The sequence below is a fragment of the Tyto alba genome, unplaced genomic scaffold (assembly GCF_018691265.1).
Source record: "Tyto alba isolate M040663 unplaced genomic scaffold, T.alba_DEE_v4.0 Super-Scaffold_6, whole genome shotgun sequence".
In the NCBI taxonomy this organism is placed as follows: Eukaryota; Metazoa; Chordata; class Aves; order Strigiformes; family Tytonidae; genus Tyto; species Tyto alba.
Genome location: NW_024881327.1, coordinates 48,630,722 through 48,652,228, shown reverse-complemented (window position 1 = coordinate 48,652,228; position 21,507 = coordinate 48,630,722). Strand labels below are relative to the sequence as shown.

The 21,507-nt window shown below is 33.3% G+C and overlaps 1 protein-coding gene across 1 annotated transcript; it reads right to left on the bottom strand.

The window, feature by feature from the left end:
* Positions 1-563: 563 nt before the first annotated feature.
* RNF212 (ring finger protein 212) lies at positions 564-21,473 on the bottom strand. The gene is made up of 12 exons (XM_042807915.1): positions 21,362-21,473; positions 19,715-19,776; positions 15,554-15,628; positions 12,749-12,805; positions 9,615-9,673; positions 7,358-7,419; positions 7,203-7,272; positions 6,342-6,387; positions 4,889-4,952; positions 2,992-3,064; positions 2,010-2,206; positions 564-601 (listed from the first exon to the last, which is right to left on the bottom strand). The coding sequence occupies exons 1-12, from the start codon at positions 21,471-21,473 to the stop codon at positions 564-566; spliced, it is 915 nt and encodes a 304-aa protein (XP_042663849.1).
* Between the last annotated feature and the right edge of the window lie 34 nt (positions 21,474-21,507).

Below are 21,507 nucleotides of genomic sequence, written 5' to 3'. Positions count from 1 at the left end.
ATGGAAAAATTTCTTGGAGTGTGGAATAGATACTGTCCTATGAGTTTGTCAGAGCCTGCTAGAACCTAATATCCCTCAAACCTTAGTCCTTTCAACAGTGCAAACAAAAAGTAATCTAATGAGTAAAAACCAAAATTTGGAATTCTGGAATCAAAAATCCATAGATTCAATTTTTTTTAGGACTGGGCCTATCTCTAGTACTGTAGAGGTGCAACAATTTAAAAATAGAGTTCTGCTGAAGCTCAATGCCTCACAGCAAGAAATGCTCATTGAATACATAATCATGCTTTGTCTTAACACTTAATAAATGATGTTTATTTATACAATATATTTTAAGCCGAATTTATAAAAACAGCATGAAGATGTTGTACTCCTGTTTAAAACTACTGTAGATGTTGTTAATCAGCAGGATCAGTGATGTTTTAAATACATTATTCATGCTGAATAATTAGCTGTTTTATGCCAATTTGAAATTTTATAGAAATTGCAAATACTTTGACATCCAAAGGCTGGGTAGGGCTTCTCCAGATGTTTATTAACCAAAACAATTCACAGACATTTCCTTATCTTTCTGATGAATGTCCTCCAAAATTAGTCGATCCTAGAGTAAGAATACAAGTACATATGGAAAAAAATTTAGTAAAACTAAAGGAAAACATTATTCATGTAAATTAGTTTGGGAACTTATTCAAGAAAGAAAGGAAGTGAAAACTATCAAAAATTCAAAATAAAACCCATACATTTTGATGAGAACTTTTGCCAGCGACAAATGATCATCATTATCATCTAAGCCTTTCCTCCCAAACTGTGAAGATGCAGAGCATGTCATAGAGAAGTACAATGAAATAAATAATAATATTTATAAAACATAAAAATAAAAGAGTAGAAAATGCTTTTGTCTTCTTTAGTTTTGTTCCCATCATTTCCTTATACTTTGCTCTTCTGTTTGGTCTGTTTGTTGTAACTATCCAGAGCGTCTCTTTTACACTTCTCTTGCTTCACAGGAAAAATAGCCTTTACTGTCCTCTCATCTTTATCTTTTGATCCATCCTGCTTCCTCTTTTACATTAATATTCTGCATTCTTATCTCCATTCTTTTTAATTTCTTTAATCTGCTTCCTCTATAGCCTTTGTAGAGCCCATGCACTGTTCTGGGCTCATTTTCTACTCCCAACTCCTTTAATATCCTCAACTTTTTTTCTATTCCTTAACACACCTTCCATCCCCTTCTCTGTCTCACCATCTGCTCATTCCTTATCCATTGTTCAGTTTCAGAATGAGTTTACTGATTTGATTATTTCCATCAATATTCCCTAGTTTCTAATAACCAGGTGACTAATTCTTCACTTCTTACTCTCAGAATACTGCAGTTTCCTTTTATGTTCATTTTTAATCTGCTGGACATAGTAAGTTATCAACTGTCACCCACATTCTACAACATGCCATTCAGTCATACAGGAACTGTCTCCCATTCATTCTTTCCATTATAGACATTTTTTTTTCCTTTCCCATGTGTCTACTCAACTATTCTGCTTTATTAAAGGACTCCTGTTGACAATCTCAGTCTTGCTATGACTCCCACTGAGTTCACTGCATTTTCTCCACTCATGTTTTTCTTTTTTCTACTCCTTACTTGAGAATTATTGCAAGATCAGCTTTTGCTAATTTATTATATGCTTTGCATTATTTAGAACTGGTATTTTTCCTAGAAAACAATTACAGACATCATAAGGCTTAAATCTCTGATAACATATCATTCTGAGGTGAAGCAAGAACACGTTTTCATAGCAGATATTCTATTACTCAGAAGAGTAAGACAAAATACTGATCATAAATATCTAAATTTTTCATATTTTGTTGATAACCTACTTCCAGTTTTGAAATACTATTTTTGTGTTGCTTAATTTATTTCTTCTTTACTGTTTTCCAGTAAATAATTAATAAACGTATGCTATGCTGAAAATTTTTCAGGAAGTGTTAAATGTTGTTATTTCATAAAATATACTTGCCTAAATGTTGTCTTTGCAGAAGTCCAGAGATGGTGATTGGATGTCTTGTTACAGATGACTGTGGGGAAGGTGATGTAAAAGGATACAGCTGAGGAGTTCTGAAATCGGAAATAGCACATGACCCCCTTCTACTACTTTGTGATCCAGATGATGATGGAAGTGAACATCCAGTATTTGGTAGTCTAATAGGTGTGGATCTGTTAATTAAAATAATTCATGGACATGATTTGAGGCTACTTTCATAATACAAGAGATTTAAAAACCACCCAAATTCATAACACGAATATTTTAATAGAAAAAGGTATAAATTATTGTGTTCTACATATTCCACATCAAATTTTTACTTCTTTAGGATTTTTACATATTTTAAAATACAGAAGGACAAAACAAATGATATGAGAATCAGAAAGAGAAAAAAATAAATATTTTGTTATATATATTTTAAATTTGTGCTAGAAAGATAAACTTGGCTTAATGATTATAGAGAACAAGAGTGTACTTTCTCTGGAACCATTTTAAGTTTTTTCTTGATATTAGTAATTCTCACAGTTTGAGTCACTTTCAATGTTTAGATGAAAACTCTGAAACACCTATTACACACTTCATGAAGATGTTCAGGTTATTCAGAGAATAGCTCTTGTGTAGATACTGTATTGTCATCTCTGATTTTTGGAAGCATTATAAAGCAGACATATTGTTGTACTTTCTTACTATAAAATTACTACCCTTTGTATAAAAGTACTTTAGGTGTCCACATCTACAGGAATTCAGATTATCTCTGCACATTTTTGAAGAAAGTGATTTCAAAATAAAACCTCTGAACAAAAACAAACACATTCATAAAGGTGATAGCTAGCCTGCACAATAATTTTTCTTCAGATATAGAATACAACCTTTAAACATACAGATTAATACAGGCCAGACAGGAGACATTTCAGTCTCCCGTAAGAGATGGCAACATCTTGGAAAAGTATTAAGTTACCTTGTAGATCCTGCTCTACTATTTTGACTTGACATTATTCCAGATGACTGAGAACTTCTGTAAAATACACTACCTGTAAAAATTCAGTTTTTAAATTACCTTCTTTATTTAAGAGATAACTTTTGAAAAAAATAATAGTACTTTAATTGCACTATTTCGGACAAATTCATGATCAATTTATTCAATAATTAAAAATGGTGCACAATTAGAATAGACAATGAAAGATAAGGAATTGCCTGACAAAATGAAGTCACCATGTCATTTGAGAAATGATTAAAATAGCCCTAAAAATTAATAATGTGTTTTTACAGTTTAGCACAGACAAGACATTTGTTGAGGCATGAGCTGTCTTCCAGTACCTCTTACTGGAAGAAGGTCCAGCAAAAGGGAAAGTTATCAAAAGCCCTCAGCACTACACCAACAGAGAGTAAAGGTGAAAAATTGCCTTTTACTCTTAATAGATTAATCCTAAATAGAGCTTAGCTGTCACAAAACCAACATATTGCACAATTCTTGAAAATATTTTTTAATTTAAACACATATGTTGCTTTCTTTCACCTTCTTTCATTTGTTATACTATTGTTAGACTACCAAGATATCTCTGCTGAGGTGCTCCAGTTCTTCAGATCTGCTTTTTTGCCCCATATACCTCTGAGAAGGAAACTTTCTTCAGTGTACGATTAAAAGATTGTTTCTACCTGCCCTTACTTTTGCAAGTACACTTTGATTCATTCAGCTTTGTCCACTGCAAAACTTTATGGGTTGATTCTGAAATGTGCTGAACACATAACTGTCATACATACAATTTTACTATATAATTAAATATCTATTTATATTTAGACACAATTAAAAACAGTTAACCTCAACTCTTGCTATCTTGTTTTCCATAAATTTATAGTCAAGCATACATTTAGGAAGGAATTGAACGTATAAATCAGACATAACATAGAAAAAACAATTTTTGCTCCTTCATTACAATTGCATTGCAATTACATTTGTCTTTGTTTCAGGATGTTTACACCATGTAAAAAACCAAGAGTGCTAAAAGCTCCTTATGTGGCTGGAGGAAGATTCTATGAACTGCTGAAGCCAGGTGAAAGACTGCCTGAGAATGGACTGTTACAGAAACATGCTGAATGTAAAACCAGGAATGGGAGGGACACATGAATGGTAGACCTACAGAGCATTAGGAATACTGGAACCTCCTCACAAATAAACAGTACTCAAGGAAACTGCACTAGTTTCAGTAGGCTGTTATTCACTCTTATTTACATCACAGTTTTACCCAAGGTCTGCAACAGCCCAGGAATGAAAGGACGTACGGGCAGGTAAAATGTCTTATACCTTTTTACAGTGATATGGTGAAAAAAAAAAAAAAAACAAAAAACCCCAAACAATAAAAACCAACTTTCTGAAGAAATTCTTGATCTCAGTTACCTCTCTTTTTTTATTAAATACTTTTGTAACAAAGTTTCCCCCCCTTTCCTCATATGATTTTTAACATGACATTATGGACAGTGTTAATCCCTGGTAACTATAAACAAATATAATTATGAAGGTTAGTAGATGGTCAACAACATATACTGCAAGCATGCCAGTTCTGTTCAACCCTACATATCATTACAGTACTTTCTTTGGAACTGTTGACTATGATTGCCTAATAAATATTACGTTGGTTACAAGTAATTATTCACAGAACACAGTAGGTAAGTACTAGGAAGACTTATTTCTTTTTTAAATGTTTTCCATCTGCTGGATCGATGTCTACATGATAAATTCCTTATACCTCAACACAATTCAAGTTTGCTCAGTAAATTGCTAGTGTATGGATTTTAATTTATTAATCCTCTTGATGTAATACAAATGCTATCGACTTACAAACTTTGTTTTTACTCACCCATACGTCCATCTTGTGGTGGAGTTATTAATGATAATCTTGTTGGGCCAGTCGGTGTCTCGGGCTAAATGAATGACAAGGTATTAATTACAGCATAATAAATATGTTAATTATTAAGGTATTTTAAGCAATAGTGTTACATTTTTGAGGTCTATACAGCCTGCAGATTTCTGGTGCTCTCCACTGCCAGTTTTGTTTATTGCACTAAAATGCAAAACTTCAGAATTAAGTTACTATTTTTCAGAGATCCTTGGGGAGGTGGGGGTGGGGGTGGGCAGTGTGGGAGGAGGGGGGAAGTACATGTATTTTAGTTTCTTCCAAGAAGTCCTCTCTGTCTCGTTCAGATAAGAAAAATATCAGACACTTACATCAGTTTCTGTGCTGAGATTCCATTCTTAAGCTAACATCTGTTCCTGGATGTTACCTCTCCTAATCGGAATACTAACACAGTGAAAAACATCTGCCTTCATTCTCATCTTAGAGATGTCATTCAAATCTTGCAATTCCATACTCAAATATCAGGCTCTAACACTGCTTTCAAACCACTGACATCTCCACCTAGCTTTTTCTTAACATGTAAAGATAGTGTACACAAGTTGATGCCCCTGAGCATCGACAGAAGCAAGATCATGTGGTCAAGCAGCAAACAAAGTCGTTTATGAACGATGAAAGATAATGACTGGTTTGATTTGTGGCTTAAAAACCCCTTTTATCCATCATAAATGAAATTTCAGGAACACTCTGAAAATCAGTGTGAAGAGTGTCACGTGATTCACCTCTTGTAACTTCAGACATCTGCATTTACATCCAGCCTGATGTCCTGAAATTCCCTTTATGGTCAAAGAAGAGAAACAGGAATGAGACCATAAGTTTCTTTTAGAATTAAATGAATCACACATACTAACCCATAGGTTATACCTATGGGTATAGGTCTTTCTCTGGATATTAATCAATCCATAGGTTATAAAGGAATCCCTGATATGCTAGCATAGATCTCCACTGGAGACATCTACATGGGGTCTGGTGAAGGTGGAAATCTTACATATCTTTCCATTCCTTAATCTAGTAGAACTTAAACTTAATTGCATCTCTCACTTTCATGCATTAGCCACATTTATTTTGGAAACAGATACAACATTTTTATAACATAAACATATTGAAATTTCCAGAATTTACCATTTAATTTAGCATCGGAAGTTCAAAAGCCTGTATATGGCATCTGCAGAATATAATTCCAGTAATCAGTGTTGTGATTTATTTCCTTTTGGTTCCTTTTTGGAACTTGTACTAAGCATCAAGCATAGCTGAAATCAGTATGTACATAAGAATTGGTTTGAATGGGGGTGATATCCTGTTTTTTGCAGTATTAACAGAGTAGAATAAATCAAAAGCATGTATATGTATATATATACATATATATATATATAAACATATATACAAAAATACCACTTACTTTCCTCATTGGTGAAGGTATAGGATCAATCTCCATTGACTCCATCCTTACAACAAAGGTCAAAATAAGCATTGCATTGTGATAAAAATAACACATTCATTATAATGACTAAAATTATATTGTATTTTCATGTTAAATATGACTAATAATGGAAAAGCATAATACATAATGCATGACACATATAAGTATTTAGAACTTGTTCCAAAACCACTAGCAGTAAGATAAATCTATTAATTAATTCTGAGATTTAGTTTAGACATTTACAGAGAAAGTTATTTTTTAATTAGTATTGTTATTCTTGTATTTAAGTCAGAATAAACATGCATATTTATGTATTTGTCGCTTGACTCCACAACCAGGGCATTATGAAATTTTATTTTTTACAAAAAATAGTCACAGTCACGGGTATAGAAAACTTCTACCTTGAGTAAGATGTATGTTCATTTATTTAAAATTGAATGAGCCTTACTGGAGTACATCCCATCTGATTTTAGACAACTAAAACGTACATATATGTGTCTGTACAAGTCATTTAATATTTCCCTACAGTCAATGGGAAGAGTTCGTCACTATTTAATCAATCTATCCAGAAAGTGTTTAAAATACGGTCTGTCACACCTTAGAATTTTTTGCAATGGATACGAATTCAGTCTCTACAGGTAGTTATGTACATTTGGATAGATAAGACCTTCCCCAATTCTTTCATACTTAGACAGTTTGCAGAAAGAAAACACAAAATCAGAAAATATACTTATTTTAAACTCACTAAAAAAAAAAAAAAAAAAAAAGACTTTGTGTATAAAATATCAGTATGTTGTCACTGTTAAGTTTTTCATTGAAAATTAACAGATTTGTACCTACATTTCAGAAGTGGAAGGATGATTAGGATGGAGAGAACATGAAGAATAACCATTCTGTTTTCTTGAAGGAACTAAAGTCATTAATAAATTTAATATTAGAACATAGATATATCCAGTCATATGTATTCCATAGTATCTTAAACCAACACTTCTTACTGGAATGTGGATTTCTACTTGTACTGGAAAATGGTTGTGTAGTTTGTTCGGGAGGTTTCATACTAAAGGGGAAACAGAAGAAACAACAGATATTAATTGAGAGCTGATTTGGTTAGTTTATTTGTCTAGATGGTCAATAAAGAATAAAATCAAAACATTTTATCCATCAATAGCTGGTTTTAACATGACACTATGTGCCATGAAGCAGCCTAACAATCTATTTGATAAGTTATTAACTTCTCTATATCATAATGTCTATATCAGTCACTATATACCAAACAATATCAATTTAGAATAATATTATGGCAAAGTACTTTATGGAACAACAGATATCAGAATACAACTATTACCTACAGTTCAGCCAAAAATCTTCTTTTCAATGTATACATTTCCCAAACTTTAAAAAAATCTAGTTATCAAAAGAAACATTGGCATATTTATGGTATTCACCAACAGCTATGTAAAACTGATACCTTCACCAATAACCATAAATCAGAGGAATATGTCTACTGGGCATGCAAGGAAGAGCCCTAGGTCACACTCTCTTGGTAGAACACTGAATAATTGGACATTCAGTAAGAACTCTGTATTTGGTATAACCAAGATGCTATTTATTTGAGATGCACACAAGAAAAAGGAGGTAGTGAATATAAACTATGATAATCCACCACATACATAGTTTCCTTTATACTGTTTTTCTTTCAGTTATATTACACCAAGCAGCATAAGAGAGCATAATACAGTATTATGTGCATGTCAGAGCCAAAGGAAAGTCTATACTGAAAAAACACAGAAAAGGTATAAAGATCAACTAAATTTTGCAATTAAATTTCTGGCTCTATGAACTGGCTTATTAATGAGATTTCATCATCGTTGATCACTGAAATTCGTAAAGCAGCATTCATGGAGGGTTTCTCTCAAGAAGATGGATCTATAGAGAGAAGTACATTGTAACAGTACACTAAGTACCCTTAATACTCATATTCACTAAAAGTGAAGAGCAGACTAAGCCTGTTAGGTTTTTTCCCAGTAGTTTTTGAAATCTTAGAAAATGGAAAGGATAAAATAGGACATAGAAACAAATCTTATATAGAAAATATAATCATTTCACCATAGGTGGATCACAGATCAATCTGATATCTTCTTTGTTTTGTTTAATGTTCTAGTAAGCAGATTTTTTTAAAGATTAATATGGAAGTACATTTTTTTTGTGTTAATTCAATTTAAATATTAGAGTTCTGTACAGGACACTTGGACTTTAAAGCAGAGATAACAACAATTAATTCAGTTAAGTATAGCATCAATAATGTTAAAAGGGAAACAACAACAAATACAAGTGAAGAGAGAACAGAAATGTTATCAGTGATGTCCCCTTCAGTCTTGCAACTGATCCTGTTTAATATACTCTCTGATGACTCGAGGATAGCCCACAGTTTGTGAAATCTGAAGACACAAAGTTCTGAAGATAGAAAGTTACATCAATATTGAGAAGAAATACATAATGATTTTAAAAATGTGATATTTTCAAAAAAATAATTGGAATAAAATTTAATGAAATTAAAAGTAATAGCACAGAGTGCACTTAGGGATCAATATGAACTTTGACATTCAGTTGGGAATAAATGAAATGAAAGGATTATGACGTATCTGTCACTGAGTACGGTGATAACAATGAGATACCTCTTGGCTATCTCTTTGATGCATTTGTGAATAAAAGACTAATTTAAGACAAGTCAAGAAGTTGATTTTTACTAGAAACAAAGAAGAGAATCACATTACAAAACTCTGGTAATTTTGAAAATGGGCTAGATACTAGGAAAGACATCATAGTACTTTCCAGGCTGATGATGGAAAGTCCATGGGAAAAAAAAAAACAAACAAACAAAAAAAAAAAAAAAAAACAAAACAAAAAACATGTTCATATAATTGCAAATAAAAAATTTAAAACTGAATATCTATATGATAGAGATTGATAAAATTTAATTTTTATAGTTCATTTAGCGTAAATTCAAGTACTGACTTGAATTTAAAAATAAAAGGATTCCTTCCTGGCAGGCATGATTAGTGTTAAGAAAATGTACCTGATGATGGACAGCAGTATTCATTTATTTCTGTAAAAATATGCTGCTTCTATTTGTACAGCATAATATATGAGAAAGGCAAATAAAGCATGACTTTTTTATTGTCTTTTCAATTAAACTTACTGCTGATTACAAAGACTATTTCTCATTTACTTTTGCTTCATTAAAACTCTTACCGTTGTATCTGACGTATTTGTTGTGTTACTTTCTTGAGAGATTCTTCCAACTTTACCGTCTGTGAGATAACCATAGATTTAAAAAACAATTTGTGTGAATCACAACTTCATTTTCATACAACTAGTATCCCAAAGTGTTGAATGGCTGTCTTCTATTGGTTTTAATCTTAGATATCATTGCTATTGCAGATTTATTGGGACAAGACTATAGCTGTTACATGAACCATTCAACAGTCATGTCTGAAAAAGATATGCTTTTTGGCAGTTACAGACTTAGTTTGATCAATTTTATTAATTGTGCCAGTAATATTGAATAAATTAATACTAAGAAAAGTGCTTAAAGATAGTTTCTGTTTATTTTTCTTCCTTTTTTCCATTTCTGATATAAAAGTTATGTTGCATTTAATATGGAATTATCTGGAAAAGATACCAATAACTGTACAAAATACCAAATATCATATTCCCATATTTCTCATTCCAGATTCAAAATGTATTCAATTCTTTACAGTATCTATTTGTAATAGCTTACATGAAGAGTATTTTCTATTATGGACATAACCAAAAATATCTCCACTAAAACATGTCATGAGCTTGCAAAATTAAAGAACATTAAGGTCAAGAACATTAGGTCAGCTCCCTAGTGTGTATATCTTTTACAGTCTTTCGTTACATGATCATATGTTATATTTTATGAAGGATATAAAAATTTACTCAGTAGCCTCAATACTGTATCTATATTTTATCCTTAATTTCCATTGTGTGATCTTAGTTCTTCATTACTTCTCACTATTCATATTTTGATTTGTAGACAAATTATGAATTTTCTTGTTAAATTTTCATGCTTCTCCTCATAACATTATTTGAATTCTTTAATAACATTACTTGATATACCTTTATAAAATCATATTGTTTGTCAGATATATTATAACCTCTTTGCAGATGTGAAACTCTGCAAAACAGATTAAAGACAAAATCTAATTTACATAAGATCTGATTTTTCATATTCTTTTTCTTTTTCCTAACGAGAGCTAGGTTTGATGAAGAAAGTGAAAAGTACAGATGTCAGGAACAATGTATTTTACCCTGTCACTCTGTAGGACTGGATCATTTTAAGGCCAAAACACCTTAAAGAACATGAATAACTATTTGGTTTTCAATATCGTTGAGTCCTAGATCAACAAGGGGTCTAGACTTGCCAGGAATATGGACATCAAGTGCCCACACCACACACCATCAGCAGCACCCCAGTATCTGTACAGCTCACAGAAACATCAACAAAAAACCTTTTTATCAAGATCATGAAAGTTGTTGGTTGACAATGACAGGGATGACATACTACAAATAAGGACAAGGACCACAAACAAGATAACCAAGCCTGAGAACTCACTTGTGAATTTCCTTATGCAATACTCTTCCTTTCCCAAAGGCCAAGACCTGAGGAGTGAGAGTGTCAGGAAGAAGCACTTGTGTCAAAGGGTAGCTTTGTGCTTCCTCACCTTACTGGGGGTTACTGCCATTTGGCAAATTGTTTATATTGTCAATCATTCTTGCTCCATCCTTTTCTCACTCACCTTCATCTCAAAGACAGTGGCAGGAAGACTCAGATTAGGATTATAACTCTGAGAGTGTAAGCATCTACTCCCACTGTCTCATCCTGTATGCCTCTGTCAGCTGTGATCTAGCCTTTCCCAGCTCCTTCAGATTCCCTCCCAGTAGCCCTGAAAGAGGGAGCACTGCTAATGGAAACTCACAGGAAGGAGACACAGGGAAACTCTTCTCTTCCTTGCTCCCCTCAGCATTGCTGTCAAACCACTTCACCAAAACAGCTCCACCAGGGCTAGACATAGCTGCACATAGAATATTTGAGACAACTAGCCTCTTCTGACCCTGATCCAATGCACGTAGTTTTAAAATACTAACAAATACATAGAATGGACAAAAATCAATAAAAACACCCAAAACACTGCCATTAAAGTAACAACCAACTAAATCTTCAGACATTTCTGTACTGTCACCTAAACACCTTCCTTAGGTCAAGCAACATCCTTGAGTACTCCACAAACACTGTTAAATTAATATCTCAGCAATAAATAATTTAGAAACTTAACATCAAAATGTATTAAGGGTCTGCACAGATTCTTCAGAGATAACATTTCTATTTATGCAAAATTCTATTAAGATCTCTATTTTAATTTGACTACAGGTTTCAGTTTTACTATCTGGAGTCAATACAATAGATCGGAAGGGGGCATAAGATCAGGATTCCTCCATGGCCTGGATTTGAAAGCAGAAGGTCAGGACCTTGAAAGAGCTACCATCTCCACAGTACACTAGTACTGATCTCAAAATGCAGTCATGGAAACAGGGGAGAATGGGCCACAAAGTTCATAAGTTTCCAAGCTGTTCTATCCATGAGAACCATATCAGATGCTCTCCTCACACACAAAATAGCCAATTGGCCAACTATATGAGTTTGCCTTTGTCATTTCATACATAGGGCACCTACTGATGGGTTGATTCAGCAGTATTGCCAAGTCACTTTAAGCAATGTACCTGGTCATCTCCTTAGAAACTAATGAAACTGCCTATTATTTTACCAAATATTTAGAAGTATCTGAGAAATGAAAAATAAATTTTCTTTCCATCCTACAGAGGAAGAGGCATAGCCACAAATTCATTAACTGTTCTCCACAGAATAATTAATTCTATTCCTCTTTCCACTGAGCTATACCTAATCCAGGGTACTAGCCCTTAGTCTTGCTCTCCATTGCTCAAGCTTCTCATTTAGTTTGTCAACACTAGTCGTCTTTTCTTCTAGGCTTATCATCTGACTTCTAATCTCTCCCCACTTCTTCCACATTCTTTTCCATACAGTGAATTGGTTTCTTCTCTCTGTGTCCTTTGACTCTCCATTTAATCTTGGTCACCCCACAACTAAAATCTGTTTTATTAAATAATAGTAACCATAATTAATAAGGTTCTCACATATTTTCAACAATTAAATACTGTTATTTATAATGACAGAAATGAGGTAATCCAGATAAGTATTCCAATAAAAGAATAATATATTTTATAAAAGTAAACTAAAGTAACAAGGAAAACATAAGCAACAAAAATAAGAAACTAACAGTTACCTTTTGTTTGTGGTATGCTAATAAATGTTTGCGATGTTTATCTTGAAATTCTGAAATCTAAAAATAAAAACAGCTATATCAAGCTTTGCCTAATTATATTTATGCAACCTCAGCAAAAAAGTGATGGAGAAGAACTATCTCACAATATTCAAATTTTTCTACATTTTAATAAGTATTTAACATATCTTCTTTCTTAACAAAACATTCTAAGTTATTATCAGTGATAAAGATAGTCTTATAAAGTTTATTTACTCTAGTATGACCTATTCTAAAGTTGGTAGATTTATTTCACTGAATTTATATTTTAACACTATGTTCAACACCAAGGTGAAGGCATTGGAAAGCCAGTTTAGCTGCGGTGTTTCTTATTCATTAGTGCTAAGCAAGCACATAAAATTAATGGTGACATAAAAAGTAATGTGTCTTACTGGCAATTATAACTTGCCTTGTAAAAATATCCTGTTAATTAAAAAATATTGTTAGACACACTGTCTGGTGGTGTGTAAGCAATTCTTGTGTCCAAATGAGGATCATAAACCATGATAGGTTAAAAGTAAAAACATACAATGTAGACAAGACAAAAGCTTGAGAAACAGATTACAATAGGCAATAACTTAGCAATAAATCTTTCTCTCACACTGGCAGAAAATGTGTAGGGATATAGACAATTGAGAAGAAAAACTCTAAGAAAATAAACCCACAGTGGTGCATCTAATTGAAATGGTAACTTTTTATTCAGTGTAGAAGAGCCTGGGAAGTTCCCTTTGGATACGCATCAAAGAATCAGAAGTCTCTTCAGAAGAACTGCTGGAAGGAATAGCCACTCAGAAAGTAATGGCTCTGAGCTGCCTTCCACCACCCAGAAATGAGGTCTAGGGACTATAAAAGAGAAATCTGTAAAAATGTCAATTCAGTGCTGAGTACCAGTCAAAAAAGTAAATCAGATCTTAGAAATGGTTTGAAAAGGGAATAGAATAGGGAATATCATTATTTCACTTTAAAAAATGTATATTACTATATCCTGAGTCTGCTTAACATCTCATAAGGGATACAGTAAGTCTAGAAATAGTTCAGATTAATCAAAAGTATGTAAGACCTTAGTAAAAGAATGACTATATAGAATATGAAAACAAGACAGTTGAGGAAGGGATGTGTTAGCACTCTAAAACTAATGACTAGCACAGATAGAGTGCATGGAAATGGTTGTTATTCCTCTAGAATGGTATTCAACAGTATCAAATGAAGCTAGCAGGTAGCAGGTTAAAACATGAAAAAGGAAATCATCACAGAGTGTATAACCTGTGGACCTCCCTTCCATGGTATGTGATAGATGCTAAATATTCAGGAAACATCATGACAATTACATAGGTAAAAGTGCCCATGGAAACCTTTTGAATGCAAAGGCACCAACCTCACCTTGAGAAAACCCTGTGCCACAAACTCTTGAAAGCTAGGAGGCTGTTCTGAAGACATATCACTTCGTGCCAGCCTTGCTTTCATATGCTTTCTTAAGCACCTGCTGTTGTGACAGGATATCAGATTAGATAAAACTTTGCCCTAACAGAGCACAAGCTGCTCTTATGATTTTTGATGCTGGTAGAAGTTCTGAACGTGCCTTAATGCCTTAACTACACTTCAATGTCAATGTGATTCCCATAGGTTATCTCAGGCTACAGAAAACTCACCTTAGCCTTTCAAGATTGTGTCCTCTTTTTCCTTTCTTTGACACATTACAGATGTTTGTATTCACGTGTGATTGGTGGTATAGCTGTCTGGATTTGTTCAGTTTACAAAATAACTGCTGATCATTGTACATGCTGTTAAAAAAAATGTGTATGGAGGGACAGAGGAAGGCTTCTTGTTTACCATGTGTCACCTATGCATCTTAGGAGGAAGTGTGCTGAGGAAGGGGACCACACTCAGCTTTGGAGAAATTTGTGAATCACAGAGTAAAGCAAATGTGAATGCACAATCACCACTGAAGAAAGCAGGTGATCTTCCCTGGGTTACTTTCCTACTGAATCAGGAAGCTCACCACAAGATCAAACGTGCAGCAGCCCAAGGCAGATGAGAATACATAGTGAAGGTTGCAGGTGGGTTCAGGGAGAATGTACTACTACAGTTCAACCTGGAGTGGTTGAAACTGCCACTGAAATGCTCAGTAAGAGGGACAAGGACAAAGTCAAGTCCCAAAGCCAAGATGAAGAGATGCAGAAAATGAGGAGGCAGTGTGAGTTTATATGTATTCATTTAACTCAGACAACTACTAAAGTTCTGGACTGGAAACTAAGCCTGAAGGAAGGGATTCTGCCTGGAGTTTACAGAAGGCAGGGAGGAAATTTACCTTGGAATAATTTATTGCATCTATCTGAAGAAAATAAAACCTGTTTTAATTTAAAAAAAAAAAAAAACAAACAAACTAAAAAAAAAATAAAAAAAAGGAGAGAGAGCGCATTCAGCTCAGGGCTTTAGCCAGCTCAGGTTTTTACTGTGTAACTTTTTATTGCTGCACACTATCTGGGCATGTTTAAGGTTCTAATTTTCCATTGCATGGCATTGAAAGTGATTTTACACCTTTAAAATAACCAGACTAGTGGCCCTCAGAATGAGTTTGAAAACATAAGCAGTGACCATGATAAATAATTTATGCTTTAAGAACTTCAAAACTGTAGAATTAAGGAGGTAAAGATGGTAATGGGCATACATTCATTTTCAAGCATTCACTCATATATTTTTCTCATTTATATAAAAATCAGTAGAAGTTGCTTATTATTTTATAGTTAAAAAGTTTTAAGGCAGATTCACCTGTGTTATCTCTTTTGCATATTTCTTGCATAACGTATCTATTCCCATGAACAGTGACTGAATATCAGGATTTGTCTACCAAGAAAATAAAGAATTCCAAGGTTAGTATTTTTATTTGCAAGTTATATTAAATAAAGTATTTTGTGAAGTGTTCTTAAATTGATTGATATATATACATTAAAAAAATAGACAGAACAAGAGTAGGATAATGCAGAAACTGAAAAGAAGCCCAGTTTTATCTAATGCCCTTATTAACCATCTGGAAGGCTTTGTGATTTTGTTTAAATAAATTACACACATATATACTTATTGTAACTAAGACAACAACAATTTCCAGAGGATGTTCAAGGAAGTTGTTGTGGTCCCCTGGAAGAGGCATTGCCTTCAGACCAACAGCCAGGTTTCTGCCAGTCCCTTTCTGGGCTTCTTGGTTCTCACCATCCCCAGCCAAATGGATGCATCTAATAATCAGTTTTGTTTCACATTCCTTTTCAGAATAGTTTGAGTGCTGTCTGGGAGCCCTTTATTCTCCCTGCCTGTTGGACAGAAAAATGTTACCCCAGCATATGAAAAAAACCCTAAAAGTATAGTTGAATTTATCAAGTATTTTCTGATGGAGACTTTTAATCAAACATCATGATGTGGCCTTACAAATGCCCATCTGTGCTTTCAGAAAATGCTGAGTTAGTGATCTGTACCTAAGCTATTTTTGCATTAAAGACATATTTATTAATTATGGTGAGAAAGAAATAATACAAAATATAAAGTGGGTTTCAGAATGATAGTGACATTTGGACATATATCCAAATCTACAAAGCAATATAGATAAATTAAAGTGCTACTTTAATCCAGAATACGTGTATTCCTAATATATTCATAAGAAAAACAAACAAAATACAACCTCAAAATGGATATACTAGTTATAATTCTTCGTTAAAATATTATTAACAGTGATCACATTTCAATTATCTTCTACTGTAATAGTAAAGAACTTTTAAAAATTAGTAATCTAACCCAAATGAAACCCCTTCTACTTGTAAACTGTAAACTGGAAAGTTGTCTTTGATATGTTGTGATTGTATAAAAGAAGGTAGGTTTACAACTAACCTAAAGTTGAATAAAAAAGCAAAACCAATCCCAACATACTTAGATGATAAAAGAAGATTGTCCCAGAAAAAAGACACCCTTTATGTAAGGAAATACCTTTCCAAATCCAGTCAAAAAACCATGAAACTGTTGCAGGCAAAATGTAAATTAATCCCAGAAGTACTAAAGAATCTCAAAAAGTTTGAAAAATTGAAAAAATTAAAGTAGGATAGACTATTGAAGGAAATAGGAAGTACGTCACCTGTGAATGAAGCAACAGTTTTCTAGGCTACTAAGAAAATAGAAAGATAAGTGCTATCACTTAAATTAAAAACATTAGATTGAAATGAAAAAGAACCCGGCTTTGGTCCATATGGAAATGCACAAACATATAGAGAGACAACATTTTTACCTACTCCAAAAATAGTGTAACACTAGTATAAAGTCAAATATTCAAGGCTAAATAACAAATGTATTTGCCAAATGTATTTTCAAAGTGTTATTGTATTTTTAATAATAAGAGGGAATTGAGTCTCATATGTATGAAAAATAATCATGTGAGGAGCTAAATTAATAACCTGGATTTACAACAGATTTATATCTTTTGTTCCTCCTGTTCTGACATCAACTACTTCAATGTCCTATATAACAATTCATCTGGTCAAAGAACGGCATGCACTTTTCGGTTACTGTAGGACTGTGCATGTAGCTGCCAAAAGTACTTCTGATTATTGATGAACAGTACTTCCATTTCTCTCACGAGGGGAACTAAACTGCTTTGCCTTACTTTCCCTAGCCAGTAATTTTTATAAACTCACAGGAGGAAATTAACCGTATTTGAGACTTCCTCTGCTCTTTTGAATTTGATTGACATTAGCCAAAGCATTCAAAAATTTCCACAGAGTGAATTGGCAGACTGAGAAAAAGCAAATAGACAGATAGCACAGTCTAACGTATCTATGGTATTTAAGTAAAGGAAAAAAAAAAGATTAAATTTCCTCTAGAAAAAAAAAAGTATTCATAAAAATACATTTGGCATCTTTAAAACTTATTCATAGAAGACAAGCTCCAGAAACCTATTTAGGGTCCTAACTAAGCAATGGCCCTAGTTTAAGTACCTATCAGATCTGAAGAAAAAATAAAAACCAACCAGCTCCACTGCTGATGTAATATCTCTTTAAAATAAGGGAGTTTAGAACACTGTTTATATTTTATCTGTTGCATGGAAGAGTAGCAGATGTTAATATTATATTCTGGAATAATGAACAGCGAGATTCAGATTTATCATAACACTTAACCATCCTCTGGGAAAAAGCAAGTGGGAATCATAAGACACAGAAGGAAGATATAAAGGTGACAAGCATGCATTACTGTAAGGATGAGAATATTTAATATGTAGATGTTGATTGCCCCAATATACAATTTAATGAGGAGGTTTAACACATTTATCGGACCTCCTACTCATTGGGTATTCTTCCATAGCATCAAGCTCTTAAAGGTTACCAGGTATATTTCCACTTGGGTTCCTGAATTATATAGCACCATGACTTTTTTATATGCATGTTTAATTACCATTCCAATCATTTTATCTGTTCTTAATCAAGGCTAAGCAATCATCATGAATGTCTTTTTTAAAGAATATGGTAATTTGCTTCCTCCCAGTCCTTCAGAGCAGTGTCAGGTTGTAATGAAACATCTAATATTTTTGTTAGTATCCCAATTACTTCATTTTTAAATTCCTTCAGTATTTTTGAAGTAAATTATCAAGTTCTGTTGAAATGCTGCAATTTAAGACTGATCTAACTTCAAAATTAGCTTTGTTTTGAGTAAGGTGTTGAACAAAATGACCTCCGGATGTCCCCGCCAATCCACTTTATTCTGTGACTGAAATTAATAACAAAATTTGCAGCTGGGGTAGGCTGATAGAAATCTTATTAAAATACCTCCTTTAGAAGTTCTATGAGGGGCTTTTTGTTTTTTATTTTGTTTCATTTTGTTTTGGTTTTTATTTTTTACTTAATTACTGTGTTCATTGGTCCTTTGATTTATGTTTGTATTCTGTTGGTTTGCTGCAATTTTTTATTTTTTGTAGCATTGTTTTCTTCAACATGTTTCTGTTCTGCAGGATTCTGTGTTTACAAATACAAAATACTGGAACAGGTTTTTACTTTTTTGTATACAGTATGTAGAGGTAGATATTTCAGTATTTAGATATACAACAGCTCAGTTTTAAACATATCAAGAGAAATCATGCCCTCCTTCAAGGTCACCTCTTCAGGGTTAATCCCAAATTGTCCTGTATTTCATATATATGATTGCCTTATAGCCTTTTAGGACTTTATGTGTTAGCTGTATTGAATGCTCTTAGTATTTTCCATCTATTATTACAAGGCAGGCTTGTCTCTTAGGTAGGCATTAGTCTAGGAAAATATAAATGTTTTTACAACTCATTTATAAAATCAACTAAGGAGAAGATGGCTCCTTGGAGAAATGGGAAAATTAAATCTTTCTAATGATTTCTAAAGAAGGGGAATTAAAAGCTATTCATTCTTGTAAATAAGAAGAATTCCCAATAATATTTCAGATCCTGTCACAATCACGTGGCCATGAGGAAAATAGTTAAGCTTAAGACAAAACAGGGACAAAACCACCCAATACACTTGAAAACATTGATGTTTCACCATGCAGATTTTCAGTTCAGTCCACTGCCTGAAATAATTCTATACAGTCCACTTTCTCTGATGTACAAATGCCAAAATCAATAAACTTTTTTCCATATTTTGGAAGTAGTGACCAATGTCTCACAGTAGCCAGTCACATTTCTTGAAAAGGTTGGAGTGATTTACAGCCTAACAGAATCTGAAAAACTAAAAAGTCTCCGTGGGCTTTTATTTGAAGAAATCCATAGAACTAAAAGCTGTATAGTGCGTAAGTATCTAAGTCCACCAACCTATCATCAGTAAATATTCATGTCAGAGTTGGCAAACAAAAGGGAAGTATTTTGTAATGCAAATAATTTAGCTGTTAAGCAAACTACAGATTAATGTAATACAACAATACCAAAGCTTTTTTTACCTGTTTTGAAAGGACTAATGTATTACAGGGAGTTCTACAGACTAAACATTCATCTTTTTTGCCTGCAAGGTAAAGACACATTTAAAATATACATTTAACCAAATAGATATGGAATACATTTTTAACATAATTTGATGCCTAAACCTCTGTTTGGAGCTTGTGGAAGAAATCTGAAGTTTATACAAGAAATGTAAATAAGCATGAATAAAGAATTCAGTTCTATAACCTTTACACACCGTTGCACAGGGAAAATGGGTGTGAATGACATCAGATCTTACTCCTGCAAATAAGCATTCATGTAAATGATTTTATGAATATAATTAATGTCACTGAATGCAGGTGACTTTTAGTTCCATTAATTTAAATAAGACTACTTGTCTGGTTTAATTAAATGAATGCTTAAGTGCACTAATGAGTCAGAGTCAACCAGATATATGGCTTTATAGATTGGGGCCCAGTTTGGTTCTCTCGAAAAAATATATGAAATCTTAACTCCAAAGAATTAATAATTTTATCCTGTGAATTTTTCCAATGAAAAATTCATCAAATCACTTTTTAAAACTTTACCATTTTTTAAAAATATCTCTGATTATTTGCAAACATATTAGCAAATATTTCTAGTAAATGCATATTACTATGATATTTATAATTGACAATTTTAATAGTTGCTTCCTTTCTAAGGATTCTAAGGATCAGTGTTTATAAATATCTTTAAAGAATAAATACATTTTAAATGTGATATTATAATTATTATTGAATTCACAGCAAAAAAGTATATATAATATCTCGAGTTTTTTTCTGTCAAGCAATATTAAGAGCAGAGAAGAAAATTGCTGTTCAGGTTCTAGGGGACTGCAAGTTGTATTTAGATGCTGCTCTCTTCTCAACAGCAGCCTTATGAAAACTTTCAGTCAAAAGTTTTCAATTCTGAAATACAGAATGATAGTTTATTCTGTGTGCCCTTACAAAAAACAGGGTATTTAGCATGACCTCAAAGGGAAAAACATTGATCTGTCTGCTATTTTTTTCTATTGAAAAGCAACTTCCTTATTCTGCTATCTTTTCCACAGATCTTCATCTAAGAACATTGCAGGAGTCCCAGAATATGATCCCGGAATTGCATGCAACACACAAGAGCTTCAAAACATCACCTCCAATCCTCCTAATGCTGCTGAAAATTTTCTAGTGCTTCAGTGACAATACTGAGATTTAAAATGTCTTAAGACTATTAGCAAAACCCTGAACAAATCCTGTTTTTCAAATCGCTCTTTCACTAATGAAAAAGCATGCCCTTTACAAAATTGGACAGAACAGAATGTCACCTTATTTTTTTTTTTTTTTACAATGCAATCATAATTCATAAGCATTCAGACTCAAATTTTATTAAAGTCTTCAGTTTTCTGTGTCTTAAGTCTTGCTCTCAAAGTCACATTGCTCCAGCCAGATTCATCTAGAGGCAGACACAGGTGGTTTTTATTATTTAAAGAAAATCAATAGCAAGAATTGTAAAGGTTTGTCAATAACATTTGATTGACAAGCCCTTTTTTTTTTTTTTATCACTGTGAGTCAGAAATGCTAATAGCTAAGGTAAATGTGTACACACCAGCACCGCCTGACCTGCTGAGGCAGAGGTCTGAGCCGCCTTACCTTTCTGGAGGCAGATCTCACAGATAACATGGCCACAGCTTGTGAGGCTGAACCGTGGGGTGGGCTTGCGGGGCTCACAGAAGCAAACATTGCAAAAGACTGGGACGGCCATGGGGCAGAGGGGCAGGAGGGTCTGGCAGGGAGCA